The sequence below is a fragment of the Rhinatrema bivittatum genome, chromosome 3, assembly GCF_901001135.1.
Source record: "Rhinatrema bivittatum chromosome 3, aRhiBiv1.1, whole genome shotgun sequence".
NCBI classification, from domain to species: domain Eukaryota; kingdom Metazoa; phylum Chordata; class Amphibia; order Gymnophiona; family Rhinatrematidae; genus Rhinatrema; species Rhinatrema bivittatum.
The window spans coordinates 125,635,328-125,655,984 of NC_042617.1; the positions used below are offsets into that span (position 1 = coordinate 125,635,328).

The window sequence follows — 20,657 nt, forward strand, 5'->3', positions numbered from 1 at the left end:
TCTAGCTGTCGGGTCCAAAGAGGACCTGGCTTCCCCTCCTTCCTCCAAGTCAGTATTGGCATCAGCAGTCTTCGAAAAGGAGCACGTGTGTCGAGTCCAACTGGCGGTCCAGCGGGCAATGCGGGGCATCAGTCCTGTGGCACCGACAGCACCGGAAGTGATACCATCTGTTCTAGAACCACTATTGGAGAAGCTCATTGCGCTCGTCGGTGTGTTACTGACCCAGCTGGCATCTGTTCCCGAGCCAGGATCGGTGCCCATAGAAACACCACAGCCTCCTGCTACTGATATAGTGGTTGTGGCCGGTTCCTCTGAGGAGAAAGCTCCTTCCAGACCAGCTAAGAATCCAAGGCCTGCAGCCCCACTGTCTAGCTCCACCAGTGTCTGCACCTCTGGATGAAGGCCAAGGGCCTAGGACCCCATCCCCTATCACTTTCAGTGAGGATGAGGGTCCCTATGACCCCTGGGGTTTGAAACCATGGACCCCTCCTGCAATGGCTCTGAGGGTCTCCCCTCAGACCCTTCTCCATCAGAAGAGCGAAGGAAGTTGTTACATGTTCAGACCATCCACACTGGTATCCTGCCCAGGGGCTCTGACCTGGGGGGGCTAATCTCATATAAACACACAATTACTGGGCTTATACCTGGGGGTTTGAACCAGGGGCTTATCCCCTACAGAAGTCTCCTCCTGAGGGCTTAACCTTTGCAGGTTTTGTGAGGGTGATGGCAGAGGCCATCCCATTTCAGTTGCTGATGGAAGAGGATGCCAGGCACAAAATGCTTGAAATCCTCCAGTTCATGGAGCCTCCTAAGGAGAACATGGCGGTCCCAGTACACAATATCCTTAAGGAGTTACTGCTGAGGATATGGGAACACCCCCTCTCAGTGTCTCCCATGAACAAGAAGACTGATGGGATTTAACAATGAACAAGATGAACAAGATGACTGATGATCCCATGAACAAGATGATGATCCCATGAACAAGATGAACCCATGAACAAGATGATCCCATGAACAAGATGATGATCCCATGAACAAGATGACTGATGGATCCAGCCAGTCCTACTAGACGTTATCCAACCAGTCCTACCGCCTTCTCCATGTAAATATCTATAGCTTATATTATAGATATTGTAAATATCTTTATCTAATGTAAATATCTTTATCTAATGTTATCCTCTCCTTTTTTTCTTCTCTTCTCCCAGTTTTAATTCCCTTGTTATTTGTAACTGCTCACTTCCACAGGTTACTCTGTTGTTCATTGTACACCCCTGTTATATGTAAACCGGCATGATGTGATTGTATCATGAATGCCGGTATATAAAAATCTTAAATAAATAAATAAAATAAAATAAATAAATTTACCTTGTTCAGAAGGCTGCCAATTCTATAAGCGACAGCTGCTTCACCGGTCGGTTGTGGACAAATCTGCTCTTAAGAGAGCCAAGCATCCTCAGAGTCATTCCTCAGTGCCACTGGGAAAGGATCGCAGAGAGATAGACACTCTTGGGAGAAAAATGTTTCAGGGAGGCCATGTTCATTGCTCGAATAGCTTCCTATCTGGTCTACATGAGCCAGTACTTGCGGGACATCTGGAAGCAGATGCAGGAGGTGGCTGAGCAGCTGCCTCAGCAACAGCAGGACACCTTCATGTCGCTGGTGCATAAGAACCTGGAGTGCAGGAAACATGAGGTCCGAGAGTCTCTGCAATGGGAATCTGCACCTGCAGAATGGCATGGCTGTGGGTTTCGGATCTCCAACCAGAGATACAGGAACAACTTACTGACATGCTGTGTACTGGATAGAATCTGTTCAGAGATAGGGTGAAGGATGCTGTGGCCCAGCTCTGGGACCACCATGAGACCCTCCAACAACTCTCTGCCACAGTTCTAGATCTGTCCTCTTCAGCTAGTAGGTCGACAAGATCGGGGTATAGGAAGTCTTTCTTTCACCAGAGAAAGTTCTATCTTCTGCCCCCTCTCTCCCATCAAAAGCATCAGTGCTTCTGCGGCTGTCTCAGCAGAGGAGAGCCAGTACCTGAAGTCAACTCCAGGAATGGGGTTTTGACTGGGTCGCAAGGAGCGTAGTCCAATTGCCTGTTCCCGGGACAGTGGATCTGCTCGTTGGGGGCAAGCTGTGGTTCTTCCCGAACCAGTGGCCAGATTGAGTTCTTTCCGTCATCCGTCAAGTGTACTATTTTGAACCTATTGGGTATCCTGCCAAATTATCCTCCAAGCCTATTTTGGGAGCCGGTAGCTCATTAGGAGGTACTTCTAACGGAGCTCTCCTCCCTCTTAACAGCCAGAGTGGTCAAGCCTGTCCCATCAAGACAAAGAGGGTGGGGATTTTACTCCAGGTCCTGATTCCAAAGAAAACAGGAGGACTCTGTCCCATCCTAGACATAAGGGCCTTAAACAGAATTTTCAAAAAACAAAAGTTAAAGATGGTTTCCTGTGCACCTTGATCCCCCTTTTGAAAAAAAGGGGACTGGCTATGCTCCCTTGATCTGAAGGACGTGTACACTCACATCGAGATCTTCCCTAGTCACCAGAAGGATCTTTTACTTGTGGTTGGAAAACAACACTTCCAGTATCGGGTATTTCCATTCAGGCTGGTGTCAGCCCCACAAGTCTTCACAAAATGCCTGGCCGTGGTGGCGGAGAACCTCCATAGGCTGGGGATGCTTGTTTTCCCTTATCTGGATGATTGGCTGGTCAAGAGCACATCTCAGGCAGGGACTGTCAGGTCCACGCACTTGACCATCCGTGAGTTGGAGTCACTAGGGTTCGTCATCAACTACCCGAAGTCCCATCTCAGCCTGTCACCTCAATTGAACTTCCTAGGAGCCCTGCTAGACATGGCTCAGGCCAAGGCCTTCCTGCCTCATCAAAGGGCCATCACTTTAATGACCATCACGGCAGAGATTCAGCGGAGACAGCAGGCACATGTTGAGGCTGTTGGGCCGTATGGCTGCAACCATCCATGTCACTCCCTTGGCATGATTACACATTTGCAGAGCCCAGTGGACACTGAGATTGCAGTGGTGCCAGGCCACGCAGAACCTCCAGGATTGCATTTGAGTCACCTTGCCCCTCTGGGACTCTCTGTTCTGGTGGCAGATACTTTCAAATCTGGAACGGGGGATCCTTTTTGAAGTCCTCCTACCCAAATTGTCCTAATCATGGATGCGTCCACCATGGGCTGGGAAGCTCATGTAGATGGGCTCGGTACCCAGGGTCTCTGGTTTGCTCAGGAGAGCTGTTGTCAAATCAACTTCCTGGAGCTTTGGGAGATCAGGTATGCGCTATGGGCTTTCAGAGATAGGCTGTCCAACAAAGTTGCCCTGATCCAAACCGTCAACCAGGTGGCGATGTGGTATGTCCCCAAGCAGGGAGATATGGGATCGTACCTCCTGTGTCAGGAAGAGGACTAGATCTGATCATCGGCCCTGTCCCACAGGATGGTGCTCAGGGCCATGTACCTGACCAGGACAGAGAACGTAGTAATGGACAGACTGAGTCGTGCCTTCAGACCCCAGGAGGTATCCCTGGACCAGGAGGTTGCGAATTGGATATTCTGCTTCTGGAGAAACCTGCATGTGGTTCTCTTCGTGTCCCCTTGCAACAGAAAGGTACCTCAGTTCTGCTCCCTGTACAGGTCAGATGGAAAACCAGCCTTTGTTGCCCTTACCTGACATTGGGGCAAGGGTCTTCTGTATGCATATCCTCTGATTCCCTTAATGGCGAAGAATCTCTTGAAGCTTCGCGAGGACAAGGGGACTATAATCCTCATAGCCCCTTATTGGCTGAGACAGGTCTGGTTTCCAGTCCTATGAGAGTTGACCATTCAAAGACTGATCAGTTCAGGGACTTCCACAGATCTCATCATGCAAGAAAGAGGCATATTGCGACATCCCAATCTCCAGGCCCTGTCACTCACAGCTTGAATGTTGAGAGGTTGATCCTGCAACCACTTGATCTCTCAGAGGATGCGTCTCAGATCCTGTTAGCTTCTAGAAAGCCTTCTACTAGAAAGTCCTAAGGACTAAAGTAGAGGAAGTTTTCCGTGTGGTGTGAGCAGAAAGCCCTAGATCCGTTCTCCTACCCCACACAAAAACTGCTTGATTATCTTCTATTCCTATCAGTGGATGGCTTGAAAACCAACTCCGTTAGAGTTCATCTGAGTGCATTTGGTGCATACCACCATAATATAGATGGTACGCCCATCTCTGTACAACCTATAGTTGAACATTTTATGCGGGACCTGTTTCAATTGAAGCCTCTCCTAAGGCCTCTCGCTGTGTCTTGGGACCTCAGCGTGGTGTTAGCTCAGCTGATTAAAGCTCCTTTTGAGCTGCTGTGCACCTGTGACCTGAAGTACCTGATCTGGAAGGTCATATTTTTGGTGGTGGTGGTCACCTCAGTGTTCAGGGTCACTAAGTTTTATCATGATAGGGTGGTCTTGCATACACACGCTAAGTTCCTGCCTAAAGTGGTGACTGACTTCCATCTTAACCAGTCCATCATCCTGCCCACATTCTTTCCCAGGCCCCATTTGCATCAAGGCAAACGAGCCCAGCATAGTTTGGACTGCAAGCAAGCCTTAGCCTTCCATCTGGAGCCGACAAAAGCCCATAGACAGTCCACCCAACTTTTTGTTTCTTTTGATAGGAATAAATTGGGCATTGCCATTGCCAAACAGACACTATTGAATTGGCTAGCAGATTGCATCTCCTTCTGTTATGCCAGGCGGGACTGCATCTTAGGGGTCATGTCAAGGCCGAGCCATGACAGCGTCAGTGGCCCACTTGCAAACAGTTCCCGTGGAGGAGATCTGCAAGGCTGTGACATGGATTTCTCTCCACACATTCACATCTCACTATTGTCTGGATAGGGATGGCTGATGCGACAGTAGGTTTGGCCAGTCTGACCTTCAGAATCTATTTAAGGTGTAGAACCCAACCTTCCCTGCCTAGGGTCCGTTGTTTGGGTTCAGGTTGACTCCCCCCACGGTTACCAACAGCACTGTTGTTGTGCCCGTTGGCATCTGGTTTGGGTATCTGTTGGTCCCCTTTTATGTTGGGAAGGAGCCTGTAGCTAGGGATTCACCCATGTGTGAGGATTACCATCCTGCTTGTCCTTGGAGAAAGCAGAGTTGCTTATCTGTAACAGGTGTTCTCCAAGAACAGCAGGATGGTTGTCCTCACGATACCCACCCACCATCCCGTGGAGTTGGGTTTCTCCTATTTTCTTTTTATATAATTCTATGTTATAAGACTTAAGAGGGACCCTGTGTGCACGCTTGCTATAGCGCATGCTGAGCATGCCCAGTGTGCCAAGTCAAAGTTCTAGAAACTTTGTCATAAGTTTTCCATGTCGGGGCTCCATCTGATATCATCCATGTATGAAGACTAATATCCCACTGTCCTTGGAGAATACTTGCTACAGGTAAGCAACTCTGCTATCCCATGTGAACACACTGGTTTCCTCCCTTTTCCTAAAAACGCCCCCAGGTGAGGCTTCTTCTGAACCTGCCTGAAAGTGTGTGTGCTGCAGAAGCCTGGGCACCATTTCAGTCAGGCAGAAAAGGCCAATGTACTTGGCTAAATCCTTTTGAATATTGAAGTGTAAACACAGCCCCTTTTTTTTCAAGTCGAGAATATGAAATCGTGACTTGTAAGAGGCCCACTGGGGGCTTCCTTTTTTTCCCCTTCTTTTTGGGCTTGCAACAAAAGCTATGTGAAAATAGCGGAGGGGTGAGGGGGGTGAGCATTTATTTAAAATTTGATGGCGCTTGCAGAATACTTTGTTACCTGCAGACCTTGAAGCTTGGTTCCTTGCAAATCCGGTGCCATTGGGGCCCATGGGTGTACCTGTGTGGAATTTCCAAATGAAATCCATGCACATAGTTTGTTTTCCCAACCCCAATACCCAGCAAACATGAGTTTACCCACCTAAAAACCTTTACTCCACAGAGCAATTCCATGACTTTCAAGTAAATTTTTAAATTGCTTTTGTCTTTCAGAGCTCATTTGAAGTGAGTGTGATCTTTTCTCACCCTGAAACAGATGGGGACTGCCACTTCCTGTAAGTTTCACTGCAGATAAGGGTTTTCTCTGAATTTTAAAACCAAAACAAAACAGCTACACTTCCCTTTTTTCTCTTTCAGTTCATCCTTAAGAACATAAAATATGTCATGCTGAGTCAGACCAAAGGTCCATTGGCCCACTGTCTCAGACAGTGGCCAATCCAGGTCACAAGTACCTGGCAGAATCCCAAAGTATAGATCCAATCCAGGGATAAGCAGTGGCTTTCCCAAGTTTACATGATTAATAATGGCTTATAATTTTTTTTGTTCTCCAGGAACTTGTCTAAACTCCACTGTTTAACATGCCTTGACCACACCCTCCGATAACAAATTCCACAGCTTGATTGTGCATTGAGTGAAAAAATACTTTCTTGAATTTGTTTTAAATTTGCTCTTAGTTTCCTGGCCTGTCCCCTAGACTTAGTACTGTTTAAAAGGGTAAATAACCATTCCCTATTCCCTGTACGTACCAGATCAGTCCAGACTCCTGGGTTTTGCCTCCGCACCAGCAGGTGGAGACAGAGCAAGATTTGACAGGCTCTGCCATATATACCAGGGTGCCACCCACAGCCTGCCAGTATTTCTCTGTCTCCAGCAGCTGGTCCGGGTGCAGGACCCACAGCCTGAAGAAAAAAAAAAAAAGATTAGAGGATAGTAGGGGGATTTAAATAGTCTAGTCTGACAGTGTGGATTGTACTTGTAAGTTTTCCTTCCTTGGTAAAGTTTAAAAAAAAAAAGAAAGAGAAGTTCTCTGAGGGTAGTATAGGAAGAAGAACGGTCCGTGTCTCCCAGGGGGTTGCTAGGTCCTGAGGGGACCACCCCCCCTGGTCGAGCAGGTCGCTGGGGCTAGGGGTCGAGGACCCTGATTCTTCAAGCCCAGCCGGAGTGATACCGGGGAGCCCGGCTCACTCACCCCAGCCGGATCGCGTCAGCACTCGTCGAGGGACAGCTCTCGAGGTAAAAAAAAAATAAATAAAATATAAAGCAGATTGGTTCCGGCAATTCTCCGACCTGACCGCTGCGATTTTTTTCTTTCCCCCCGGGCCCCCCGCGCAATCGCCTTGTTTTTCTTTCGCGGTTTTTGTTGATTCTTTGTACAGTTGGAGCCGGCATGCCACGAGGCACGGCCTGCGGCTCAGGAAACGCGCACCTCTCCCGGGATGGGCTGTGCTCAGCCTGCATCCCGGGAGGCGAGGGACCGTTGGGGCGGATCGGGGAGTGGTGGTTCTCTGGCGGATGTTTGCGGTCGCTATTGGGGAGCGCCCCACGGCCTTTCACAAATCAGGCCCCCAAAGCGCGGAAATTCCTGTCATTTTGCCGCCGGCTCAAACGGATGCGCTGACCGCGGAGAGGGCCAGGAATTCCCCGCCCCCCCTCTCTCCTCAACGCCCGGTTTCTCGTCCCGTTTCCCCGCTAGCGGCAGCAGGGGGAGCGAAGGAGCCGGACCCAGACATTACGGATACGGAGGACTCGGGCTCCTCCTTTCATCGCAGATTATTCTCGCGATGCACAGGGCCTTTAAGGCCCGCAAGGCCTGCAAACGGCGTTCGCCCCATTCAGAGCCCCAAGGGGGTTCGCTTACGGCGGGCGCGCCTCGGCCACGTACGGAGGACAAGGAGGGAGCCTCCAGATCCAAGCGACCTTTACGAATCCTTCCCCTCAGAGGGGACACAGATTCAACCGAGAGCTCGGAGGACCCCGAGGAGCATGCGGACCTCTCCCCACCTCCAAGGGGGGCAGAGGGAGATGGCACCCTGGCGCAGGGTAGTTCGAGGCAAAGCCAGGCCTCGGAGAGGGATGATCCGAGGGTCATACGCCTCTTCCTCCAGGAGGAGCTGGCCCCGCTTATTCCCGCCATCTTAGGGGAGCTGGGCATCGCCACGCCGCCAGAGGAGTCTCGGCTGGGATCCATGGACCCAGTGTTGTTGGGCCTGAGTGGTCCCCCCACAACTTTTCCTTTTTACTTCTTGGCGACGGACCTCCTCTTTCGGGAATGGGATACCCCAGACCTGGGCCTGAAGGTCACGAAGGCCATGGATAAGCTTTATCCCCTTCCAGAGGAGGCTCTGGAAGTCCTCCGGGTGCCGAAGGTGGATGCCGCAGTCTCCGCGGTGATGAAGAGGACGACCATTCCGGTCACGGGCACCACGGCGTTGAAGGACCTCCAGGATCGCAAATTGGAAATCCAGTTAAAGAAGATTTTTGAGATTTCTGTGCTGGGAGCCCGAGTGGCAGTTTGTAGTAACTTTGCCTTGTGGGCCGGTCTGTGTTGGATGCAGCAACTACTAGCCAATGAGGGCCTCTCAGAGGAAGAAGCCAGGCAGGCCGGTCGCCTCGAGGCGGTCGTGGCTTACAGTGCGGACACTCTGTACGACCTTCTCAGAACCTCGGTGCGCTCCATGGTGTCCGCCGTCTCGGCCAGACAGCTCTTATGGCTGAAGAACCTGTCAGCGGATGGGGCCTCTAAATCTCGCCTGGGTTCCTTACCCTTACTGTATCATGTCATCCTTACTGGATGATATGATACAGTTGCTCGGCGAGAACAAGGGTTACCATCTGCCGGAGGACAGGTCATGATCCAAAGGGTCCTTTTCGTCCCGTTCTCGATTTCGGGGTAATCGTAAGCCTCGAACTTCTTGGCCTAGTACCCCCTCCTCTTCTTCCTTTCGGTCAGGAGGGGGGAGACAACAGCCCCAGTCCTTTCGGGGAAGGCGTTTTGGTAGGCCCGCTACCACCTCTTCGGCCCCTGGCGGTAAGTCGACACAATGATGTCCTGCCGGTCCATTCCTCGGTGCCAAAGGTAGGGGGCAGACTATCCCTCTTTTACGAGGCATGGACCACAGTCACGACAGACCAGTGGGTACTCTCCGTGATAAAACACAGCTACGCTTTAGATTTTGCTCGCCTTCCCAATCCTAGGTTTTTTCCGTCCCCGTGCGGGCCCGTAGACAAGCGGTCTGTGGTTCTTCAGACATTGGTCTGGTCGGTGGACCTGGGGGCCATCATTCCAGTTCCCGTCCTGGAACAACGAAGAGGACACTACTCCATATACTTCGTCGTGCCCAAGAAAGAAGGCTCCTTCCGACCCATTCTAGACCTCAAAGAATTGAATCGGTGCCTGTGAATTCTACGCTTTCGCATGGAGACCCTGCAGTCCGTGATTGCGTCAGTACGACCGGGAGAGTTTCTGGCCTCACTGGATCTCACGGAGGTGTACCTACATATTGGGATCCGGGAGGATCATTAGAAATACCTCAGGTTCTATGTATTGGGGAAACATTACCAATTTCAAGCGTTACCGTTCGGACTCGCGACAGCCCCCAGGACTTTCACCAAGATTATGGTGGTGGTGGCGGCACAGTTGCGCCGCGAGGGGCTGCTAGTCCATCCATACCTGGACGATTGGTTGATTCGAGCAAAATCCGAAGAACTTTGCCGTTCGGCAATTCAGCGAGTTCTACAGCTGTTGCACTCCCTTGGCTGGGTGGTCAACACAGCCAAGAGTCACCTCGATCCCTCTCAGTCGCTGGAATTTTGGGAGCTTTATTCGACATGCAACTAGGCAAGATCTTCTTCTCCGTCGACCGCAGTCGAAAATTAAGGGGGCAGGTTACGGCCCTTTTACAGATGCAGCCGCCAACAGTTTGGGACTATCTGCAGTTGATTGATTCCATGGCTTCCACATTGGAACTGGTCCCGTGGGCGTTCGCGCACATGCGCCCCTTACAATCAGCGTTGCTTTCCCGCTGGAGTCCGGTGTCCGAGCAGTTCCATCTTCCGTTACCCCTAACGGCCGTGGCGCGTTCCAGTCTGCGATGGTGGTTGCACTCGGACAGTCTTCTCAAGGGGGTCTCGATTGTGGCTCCGGATTGGACAGTGGTCACTACAGATGTGAGTCTCTCCGGCTGGGGAGCGGTATGCTTGCGACAGTCAGTGCAGGGTCGCTGGTCCACGACCGAGTCTCGTTGGTCGATCAATCGCTTGGAGACCAGGGCAGTGCACCTGGCACTTCGGGCATTCCTACCCCTGATCCGGGGAAAGTCGGTCAGGCTTCTGTCCGACAGTGCGACGACGGTGGCCTACATCAATCGTCAGGGGGGGACCCGAAGTCGTCCGGTGGCACTGGAAGCTCGGCTCCTAATCCACTGGGCGGAGAGATACCTTCTCAGCATTGCCGCATCTCACATCGCAGGGGTAGACAACGTTCACGCGGACTTTCTGAGCCATCATCAGCTCGATCCCGGAGAATGGGAACTGGCGGACAGAGCCTTCCAACTTATTTGCGACAGATGGGGTCAACCGGCCATGGATTTGATGGCACCTTCCAGAATGCCAAGGCTCCGCGCTCTTCGCCCAGCGCAGAGAACGGGCGGCGGAGGGGGTGGACGCCTTGGCGCTCCCTTGGCCGACCATCTGTATCCGTCTGTATGTCTTTCCGTCTGTATGTCAATCCGTCTGTATGTCTTTCCCCCCTGGCCTCTGATAGGCAAAGTCCTTTGTCGCATAGAGTGTCATCCAGTGGAGGTCATACTTGTGGCGCCTGAGTGGCCTCGGCGCCCGTGGTTTGCGGATCTCGTCAATCTGGCGATAGAAGAACCTCTCTGGAGCCCAGTCCTACCGAATCTCCTTCATCAGGGTCCTGTTTGTTTCGATCAGGTAGATCGCTTTTGTCTAGCGGCATGGCTTTTGAGAAGAGCCGTTTGAGAGGTAAAGGTTATTCGGATGCGGTGGTGTCCACCCTTCTGCGGTCGCACAAGACCTCGACTTCTTTGTCGTATGTTCGCATTTGGAAGGTATTCGAGTCGTGGTGTGTGTCTCGGGCGATTCAGGCCCCTCGGGCAGCCGTTTCAGATATTTTGGCCTTTCTTCAGGATGGTTTGGCGAAAGGATTATCTTGTAGTTCGTTACGAGTACAGGTAGCTGCCCTCGGGTCTTTATGTGGTTCGGTGGATGGGGGGACCGTGGCATCTCATCCAGATATTGTTCGCTTCCTGAAGGGGGCAAAGCAATTACGTCCACCGCTGCGTGCGCCCTGTCCTTCCTGGAACTTAAATGTGGTGCTCCAAGCTTTGTGTGCACCCCCGTTCGAACCACTTAAGAGAGCGACCCTGAAGGATCTTGCGTTGAAGGTTGTATTTTTGGTGGCAATCACCTCGGCTCGGCGGGTTTCTGAACTCCAGGCCTTGTCCTGCAGGGAACCTTTTTTGCGGATCTCTGATTCAGCTGTTAGTCTTCGGACGGTTCCCTCCTTTCTACCCAAGGTAGTTTCTTCGTTTCATCAGTCGGTGGAGTTGCCCGCGTTCTCACATCTTGACAGTTCAGATACTCGTTCCAAGGATTTGAAGAAGCTAGATGTGCGTAGGGTTCTCTTATTTATTTATTTATTTTATTTTATTTTATATACCGGCAACCGTTTGCACATCGTGCCGGTTTACAGATAACTTACAACCAAGGATATATAGGCAAAGCCTTTACAAAGAACAGTTTGTAACAATAAACTCAGTAACATAGCAATAAACAAGATAAAAAGGTGGGGAGGAGAGGTATATAGGTAGACAAGACAAAGGGAGGGGGAGGGGGGAGGGAGAAAAGGATACATAAGGAAAGGATATGTACAGGGGTTTGAGGAAAATGTGATAAACACAGATTATTTACAGGTTAGTATAAGCGCAGAGGAACAGTGATTGGAGGGGAGAGGCGGGTACTAAGTAATATTTTAGGTTTGAAGTTCATTGGGGGGGTGGGTGCAGGGAGTATGTCCTGAAGAAGGGGTGTTGGTAGGGGTAGGCGGTTGGGTGAGGATGTTTGTAAGGGATGATGAAGATTGTGACTGGGGGTATGCTTGGAGGAAGAGCCAGGTTTTGAGTTTCTTTTTGAAGGTGGGTGTGGAGGTTTCGGTGCGAAGGTCAAGGGGCATGGAGTTCCAGAGGGAAGGGCCTGCTAGGGAGAGGGCCCGTTTGGTGGTGGACATGAGTCTTGTGGATTTTATAGAGGGGTGAATAAGGGTTCCACGGAGCGAAGATCGGGTGGGTCTGGTAGAAGTACGTGGGAGGAAGGGGGGGTTTAGCCAGTTGTAATGTTCATTAGTAATACTTTTGTGGATGAGGGTAAGGGTCTTGTAGGTAATGCGTGAATGAATGGGTAGCCAATGGAGATTAATGAGGGTGGGAGTAATGTGGTCTTTCTTTTTGGCATTAGTGAGGATGCGTGCAGTGGCATTTTGGAGGAGTTGGAGAGGTTTGATATGGGAAGCAGGGAGACCAAGTAGGAGTCCGTTACAGTAATCAATCTTTGAGAAAATTATAGATTGAAGTACTGTGCGGAAATCAGAGAAGTAGAGGAGGGGTTTAAGTTTTTTTAGGGTTTGAAGTTTGAAGTAGCAGCTGCTAAGGATAGATTTGATGTATGGTTTGAAGGTAAGTTGGTTATCAATTATGACCCCCAGGTTTCTTGTATCAGAGAGAAAGTTAGGGGGGTGGAAGGTGGAGGGGAAGGGTATGGGTATGGATGCATGTTTGGGGGAGATGAGGAGGAGTTCAGTTTTTTGTGGATTAAGGGCAAGGTGCATGTCAGATAGGAGTTGGTTTATAGAAGCGAGGATGGTGTTCCATTTTTGGATAGCAGTGAGTGCAGAATTTGTGAAAGGTATAAGGATTTGCACATCATCGGCGTAGATGAAGTGTGTGATACCAAGGTTGGAGAGGAAGTTTGTGAGGGGGATCATATAGATGTTAAATAGGGTGGAGGAGAGGGAGGAACCTTGGGGGACGCCACAATCAAGATTAACAGGAGGGGATGTAAAATTGTCAGTGAGTACTGTGTAGGTACGGTTGTGGAGGAAGGATTTAATCCAAGACAGAGCAGTACCTGTGATTCCTATGTTGACGAGGGTGTTGATAAGGATGTTATGATTTACAGTATCAAAAGCGGCGGAGATGTCGAGCATGGCGATGAGATAGGAGTTACCCGCATCCATACCTTTGATGATTGTGTCAGTGAGTGAGAGGAGGAGGGATTCCGTACTGAGGTGTTTTCGGAAGCCATGTTGTGTTGGTGGGAGTAAGTTGGATTGTTCTAGGTGGTCAGAGAGACGGGAGTTAACTAGTTTCTCAATAATTTTGGAGAGGAAGGAGAGATTGGAAATGGGACGGAGGTTGGATAGGTTGGAGGGATCAAGGGAAGGTTTTTTTAGGATGGGTTTGACCACGGCTTGTTTCAGGGAGCTAGGGACCAGGCCGTGTTCTAGGGAACAGTTCACGATTTTGGAGAGTGAGGAGGCTATTGTTTTGGGAATAGCGAGAAGTAATTTGGTAGGGATTGTTTCTGAGGGGTGGGAGGAGGGTCTCATCTTTTTTAAAATGTTTTCTATTTCTAGAGTGGAGGAAGGTTCGAAGGATGAGAGAGGGGTGGGAGAGTGTGGGGTGGGAGGGTTTATGATGTTAGTAGTGGGGGAGTTTTTGGTGTTAGGGTTAAATTTGGCGGTGATGTTGGAAATTTTGTTCTTAAAGAAGAGGGCAATTTCATTACATCGTGTCTGAGAGGAGGGGACTTGGGGGGTAGACACATTGGGTTTGGTGAGATTAGAAACTAGTGTAAATAGTGCCTTTGGGTTGAATTGGAGGGGGTGAATTTTTTTTGCATAGTATTCTTTTTTGGTTGTTTGAATGGCGTTTCTGTATGCATGCATCAGTTGGTAATATTTGGTTTTTGAGGCAGGAGTGGGGTGTTTGCGCCAATGTCTTTCTGCTGCTCTGAGCTGGGTTTTTTGGGTTTTGAGTGTCTGGGTATACCAGGGTTTTTTGGATGACTTGGTTTGTGTGATAGTTTTTTGAATGACTGGGCATAATTTGTTAGCGATTTTTTGGGTAGTTTCTGTCCAGGAGGAGATAGCACTATCTGCTGTCTCGAGGTCAATGTGATTAGGGATGGTGGAGCAAGCCGTAGCAAGGGTGTCTAACGGGCAGGTTTTACGAAATTGAAAGGATTTTGACTGAGAGGGAAGTCTCAGTCTATCTGGAAGTCACTAATGATTTTTGGGTGTCGGATCACCTTTTCGTCCTGTGGAACGGTCCCAAAAAGGATAATATGGCCTCCAAGACCACCATTTCGCGATGGTTGAAGGAATCCATTAATTCCGCGTATCTCTTGGCTGGTCGACCTTTACCCCTGGGACTGAAGGCTCATTCCACTCGTTCCCAAGCATCCTCCTGGGCGGAGTGTCAACAGGTCTCCCGCTGGAGATCTGTAGGGCAGCAACTTGGAAATCGTTGCATACGTTCGCACGACATTATCGTTTGGATGTTCAGGACTCCAGGGAGGGTAATTTTGGAGCAGGCGGGTTGAGAGCAGGCCTCTCCGGTTCCCACCCCAAGTAGTGAGCTCTGGTACATCCCAGGAGTCTGGACTGATCCGGTACGTACAAGGAAAAGAAAATTAGGTCTTACCTTCGATCATTTTTGTTCCTGTAGTACCAAAGATCAGTCCAGAGTCCCTCCCATTGCTGCATTAAGTTTGGAGAGTCCACCGGTACTATTTCTGTTCAATTTTTGGGTCCTGGCAGGATCCCTAACTCTGTTCTTCTCTGTTTGATTGCTTCAGAATCTTGTTGGGAGGAGTGACCTGTGAGTTCCCCGGTTTAGCTTCATGTATATAGTTAGTTTATATATCGGAATTATTCTGCTTTGACATTGTGTAATACTGGCAGGCTGTGGGTGGCACCCTGGTATATATGGCAGAGCCTGTCAAATCTTGCTCCGTCTCCACCTGCTGGTGCGGAGGCAAAACCCAGGAGTCTGGACTGATCCTTGGTACTACAGGAACGAAAATGATCGAAGGTAAGACCTAATTTTCTTTTTACCTATTCCACCCTACTCATGAGTTTTTGAACCTTTATCCTGTCCCCTCTCAGTCTCTTCTCCAAGCTGAAGAGCCCCACTCTGTTTAACCTCTCTTCATAACTGGGATGGAGCAGCTCCCTTATCATTGAGGTTGCCCTTCTCTGTATCTTTTCTAGTTCTGCTTTATCTTTTTTGAAATGGGACTATCAGAAGTGCATACAATACTCAAGGTGCATTATAATATTCTCCATTCCAAACATTCTCTTTGCTTTGTTGACTGCCACCACGCACTAAGCTGAGGATTTGAACACATTTTCTAAGCTCTTTTTCCAGGGTGGTGACTGATAATATTGAGCCTAGCATTGTGTATCTATAGTTAAGATTTTTTCTCCCTATGTGCATCACTTTGCACTTGTCCATATTAAATTTCATCTGCCATTTAGATGCCCAGTCCCCCAGTCTTACACAATCCTTATTCAGTTTCTCATAATCCTCTCATCTTTTAACAATTGTGAATAATTTTGTGTTTTCTGCCAATCCGCTCTTCTCACTTGTTGCTCCCTATTCCAGAAAGTTTATAAATATGTTAAACAGAACTGGTCTCAATACAGATCCCTGGGTCACTCCACTATTTACCTTTCTCCATTGGGGAAAACTGACCATTTAGTTCTCTTCTCTGTTTCCTGTTCTTTAATCAGTTACCAGTCCACAATAGGGCATTGCCTCCTATCCCATGACGTTTAATTTTCTGAGGAGTTTCTCATGCCATCTGAAAATCCAGATACGTTATATCAACTGGCTCATCCTTATCCTAATGTTTATTAACTCCTTTAAAAAATCTAATAGATTGATAAGGCAAGACTTCCCTTTGCTAAATTCATGTTGGCTCTTCCTCATTAATCCACATCTATCCAAATGGCCAATAATTTTGTTTTTAAGTATAGCTTCTACCAGTTTGCCAGGCACTGACATCAAGCTCACTGTTCTGTGGTTTCCTGGATCACCTCTGGAGCCTTTTCTCAAAACTGGTATTACATTGGCCACCCTCCAGTCTTCAGGTACTGTGGCCATTTGTAATGATAGGTTATGGATTACTAGTAACTGGTCTAGAATTTCAGACTGAGTTCTTTCCGAACTCTGGAGTGAATATCATCTGGTCCTGGTGATTTGCTACTCTTTAGTTTGTCTTTTTGCTCTATTACACTCCATTTTCACAGTAATTTGCTTCAGCACCATCAAAGAATGGTTCCAGTATGTGTTCATCTCCCCAACAACTTTCCCAGTAAAGCAAACAAATAACATATTTGAAACTAGTTAAACACATATGTCTGATATACAGTAGTCCCAACTAAATCCTTAGTACCTAATAAAAAGATCAGGGCAATTTATTTTGAAACTAATTTCTAAAAGACTGGTTAAATAACCCAGATTATGATCACTCTTATTAAACTGATCACTAGTGTTACCCCTTGCACCAGATCCTTCATTCCACTGAGGAGCAAATCTAAAATAACTCCCTCTCTCATCGGTTCCAGGTCCAGGCTCTCTATGAAGCTGTCATTTATGGCATCTAGAGACTTTACCTCCCTACCATGTCCTGATGAGACATTTACCCAGGTGGGATATTTGAAATCTCCCATTATGATTGCATTACCAGTTTTATTTGCCTTTCTAATTTCTGTTAGCATGTCACTGTCCTGGTGGATAGTAGTATGCATCTGATCTCCCAACCTTTTCTATCATAGATGGAATCTCTGTTTGTAAATATTCCACATTGCATTTTGTTTCCTGCAGGATTTTTATCCTGTGTGACTCAAACCATCCTTTACATACAGTGCCACCCCACTCCACCAATTTGATCCATCCTGTCATGTCAATATCATTTGTACCCTGATATCACAGTGTCCCAGTGGATATTTTCTTTCTACCATTTCTCTGAGATGCCTTTTTTGACTATAACTTCATTAAGTACCACACATTCTAACTCACCAGTCTTATCTTTTAGACTTCTGGCGTTCACATGCAGACAGTTTAGATCATGCTTCTTTCTTATTTGTATTCACAACCTGCCTATTAGCAGTTGATACAAGTAATTTGGAATCCTTCATATCTGTCTGTTCTTTATTTAATTCTCACACTTGGCCGGTGCCCGACAATGGGACCTTCATATCATTGAGCAAATGCTAACTGATTTCATAGCAAAACGTATTGTTACGATCATCGATCTTAAATTGTCTTTTTTTATATTTTTAACAGTATCCTTTTTTTGGCATTTTTAACTTTTTTTTTCCAGCATACAAAAATGTCAAAACATAATAGAAAAATAATTCTCACACTGTCTGGAGATTCGAAAACCCAACACAGGCCCCATTTGTCATACGTCTGCTTCGGGGGTATAATTCTAACAGGTGTGCAGTCTGTTATCGGCAAACTTACATAGACTCCTGCACAAATATGGCCGTATTTAAACAGTTGTTTCATTTTATTGGCTTTTGAATATACAATGTGATGTTTAAATAGAGCCCTTTTTTGCGCAGGAGTCCATGTAAGTTTGCCGATAGCAGATTGCATACCCATAAGAAGAAAGCAGACGTACGAAACAGAGGGCCTAGGTGGGGTTTTGGAATTCCCAGACAGTGCAATAAGTATTTTTGAATCATATTTTGACATTTTTACATGCGGCAAAATTATTTAAAATGCCAAAAAAAGGATAATAAAAATATTTAAAAAGTCAATGTGAGACTGATAATTATAACGAGCTTTGCTATGAAATCAGTTAGCTTTTACTCAGTGATATGAAGGTCGCATTGTCAGGCATTGACCAAGGGAGAGAATTAAATTGTTGTAGTGGGTCTTAGTTTTTGTTAAATTGTAGACATTTGGTTCACATATTTTGGAGTTGTATTTAATTCTGCCTGGGCTTCTCTCTCTCAAGGTATTCTAACTTCCCTGTAATGTCAGTATCCTTAGATAATACCTCTCGCCAAACTATGCACTCCTGAGTGTCTGTCATCTTTCCGCCATGATTTCAATTAGAAAAGGCTCATTTCCACTCCTTTAAGGTGGAGCCCATCTCATCAGAATAGTCTCCCTTTCCTCAGAATGTTCCCCAGTTCTTAACATCATTGTGTCATCTACTCACAGAGCTCAGCCTGCCTCGGGTCCTGTGCATGGAATGGGAAGAATGTCTGAGAAAGCAACCCTAGAGTTTCTGGGTTTCACTTTTCTACTTAAAAGCATACATTTGGCATTCAGTACCTCCCGCCAGTTTTTTGACTGGATTATAGCATGACAAGGTGACATTTGTAGTGGGCAAATCCGTAGGTATTTTTCTGCCATCAACAACTATGGTTTTTGAATCCTAGTGGGTTCTTCCCTGTCCAGTTGAGGCGGGGGTTGGTGACCCTTGTGTATGCTTGGCCTGTACACCCATGGGGGGTAAATCTGGTGGTCCAGATCCCTCCCCTTCACGAGGCTGCTTAGACAGTTGCAGCCTCCAGGTAGACTTTTGGTCTGAGGCAGCCTATTCCTTTTTGTAGGCTTTGTGTCTCAGTTAGTGAATTTTCAGTAAAGTTTAAAAAAAGGAACTGAAGGCAGTTTCACAGTTCTGCTATGTGGGAGGCTTCCTCCTCAGTATTGAGCGGCTGAAGTAGGTTTTTTTTTTCTTCTCTCTTTGGTTTTTTTTTTTTTTGCTTTGCGTTTTTACCGCTGGTCACTCGGGCAGTTTCTCTCCGTTTTCCAATGGGATGTAGCTCTGCATGCCAAGCGTGCGACTCCACGTGGTTACAGCTTAGTAGGCTCTGTCTTTGCACCGGGTGTTCAGAAGGCAGGGAGAGGTCTGATCATTCGCCAGCCATGAAGCAACGTCGGGGGTCCTCCAGTACCATTACGCCATCGCTCCATGGCTCTGGCCGGGGTGAAGATCCTTTCCCGATCAGCGTGGGAACGGCGACCATCTTGGATTCACATTCGGCCATTCCTGTGCTTTCGGGGGAGGGAGGGGATGCTCTTCCATGTTTGTCTCCGACCTGTTCTGTCTGCGGCCATGATCAGGGGGACTTTGTGGACAAAGGGAGCCCCATGCTGCCGGTTTCTGGTTCTTTCCCTGCGGGGCCTGGAGCTGTTAGGCCTTTTTCTGCAGACTTTGTGTTGCTGCAGCATGATATTTACCTGGCCAAGCAGCAGGCAGCTGTGCAGCCAGGGATTCGTTGTCCTTCCCTGCCCAGCCTACAGAGGGGCGTATGATTGACCCAAAACAGATTCGTTCTGTCAGAAATGGGTCGCTCCAGTCCAGAGGTTATTGGGTCCCTCCTCAGGTTCTGGCCCCCGGGGGGGGGGGGGGGGGATGAGTCTGTCAAGGCCCCGTGGGGGCAGAGGAGGCTCAGGACCAGAATATTCTGGTGGATCCAGTAGTTTCGGTGGCCGGAGGTGCAGGTCAAGGAGATGATCTGGTAGTCCCGGTCCCCGAAGGGGATGACCCAAAAGTGGTATGCCTTTTTAGAAAGGAAGAGCTTGATGCCTTGCTGCCTCTGGCATTTCAGGTTCTTGGGGTTAAGATCCCACAGGAGGACTCTGACTTGGATGGGGCGAATCTGGTCCTAGATGGGATGTGGGGGTCCCCTCATGGCCTTCCCGTATCACAAGTCTGTGCAGAAATTGGTGGAAGCAGAATAGGGAGCTCCCAATTCCAGGTTAAAGGTGGTAAGGGCCACGGCGAGACTTTATCCATTGCCAGAACAGGTGTTGGAGCTTTTTGCTTTTCTTAAGGTTGATGCTGCGGTTTCGGTGGTTACTAAGAGGGTGACCATCCCTGTGGTAGGGTCAGCGGCATTGAAAGACGTTCAGGATCGTAAGTTGGAAGTACACCTCAAGAGGATTTTTGAGGTCTCAGCACTGGGGTTCCATGCTGCTATTTGTACTAGTTTTATGCAACGTGAATGTCTCCATTGGGTGCAGCAGATGAAAGAGAGCCTGCCAACCTCTGGGGAGGAGGCAGGCAGGGCTGAGAGAGTTGAGGCGGCAGTTGCTTATGGAGCAGATGCTCTGTATGATTTGGTTTGTACCTCGTCTAGCATTGTGGCATCTGCGGTTTTCGCCAGAAGGTTGCTGTGGCTGGGCAGCAGATGTCTCCTCCAAGATGCAGTTTGGTTCACTGCCTTTCAAGGGTCGACTTTTATTTGGGGAGGACCTCGAACAGTTGATGCAGTCTCTTGGAGATATTAAAAAGTTTGTATAAGGACTGCTAATTTACATTGAATTCGCCAGTATACCGGAAGCTAATGGAAAGACTTAAGAACTGGGGGGCTCTCGAATGTTTGTACTGGTTAACAATTGGGCTGCTGGATTTGGACTCTGTTGAAGAGCTCTTAGTGTTTTATGCGGTAAACCAGTCAAGAGAGTTACAGTAGTCCAAATTAGTGAGGATGTTATTGGAGGACATTACGAAAGTCAGATGGATTGAGAAAGGGTTTTAAGTGTCGAAGCAATTTTAATTTGGCAAATTAGGCTTGGACTACTGATTGAATTTGATGTTGCAAGATTAATTTGGGTGAGGAGCACTGGGGTATGGCCACTCTTCATGCAGTATGACTGTCTGTTTGTCAAATCGTCAGTGCTCTTGATAGCAATTACTAGACAACTTGTATTTCTTACGTTCTTTTTTTTGTTTTGTATTGTTTTTTTAGGGCCACAGCCTGCCCAGACTGTTTCAGACCAACCAAAAATAAACAGGTA

The 20,657-nt window shown here is 48.2% G+C and overlaps 1 protein-coding gene across 6 annotated transcripts in view; it reads left to right on the forward strand.

Annotated features, from left to right (window-relative positions):
* The window catches only part of PUS10 (pseudouridine synthase 10), a 151,811-nt gene that overhangs the window by 77,579 nt on the left and 53,575 nt on the right, over positions 1–20,657 (forward strand). For all 6 annotated transcript variants that reach the window (XM_029593713.1, XM_029593715.1, XM_029593714.1 and 3 more), the window contains 2 exons: positions 6,025–6,086; positions 20,609–20,654. In XM_029593713.1, the coding sequence (XP_029449573.1) occupies positions 6,025–6,086; positions 20,609–20,654 (108 nt within the window). The remainder of the gene's footprint in view (positions 1–6,024; positions 6,087–20,608; positions 20,655–20,657) is intronic.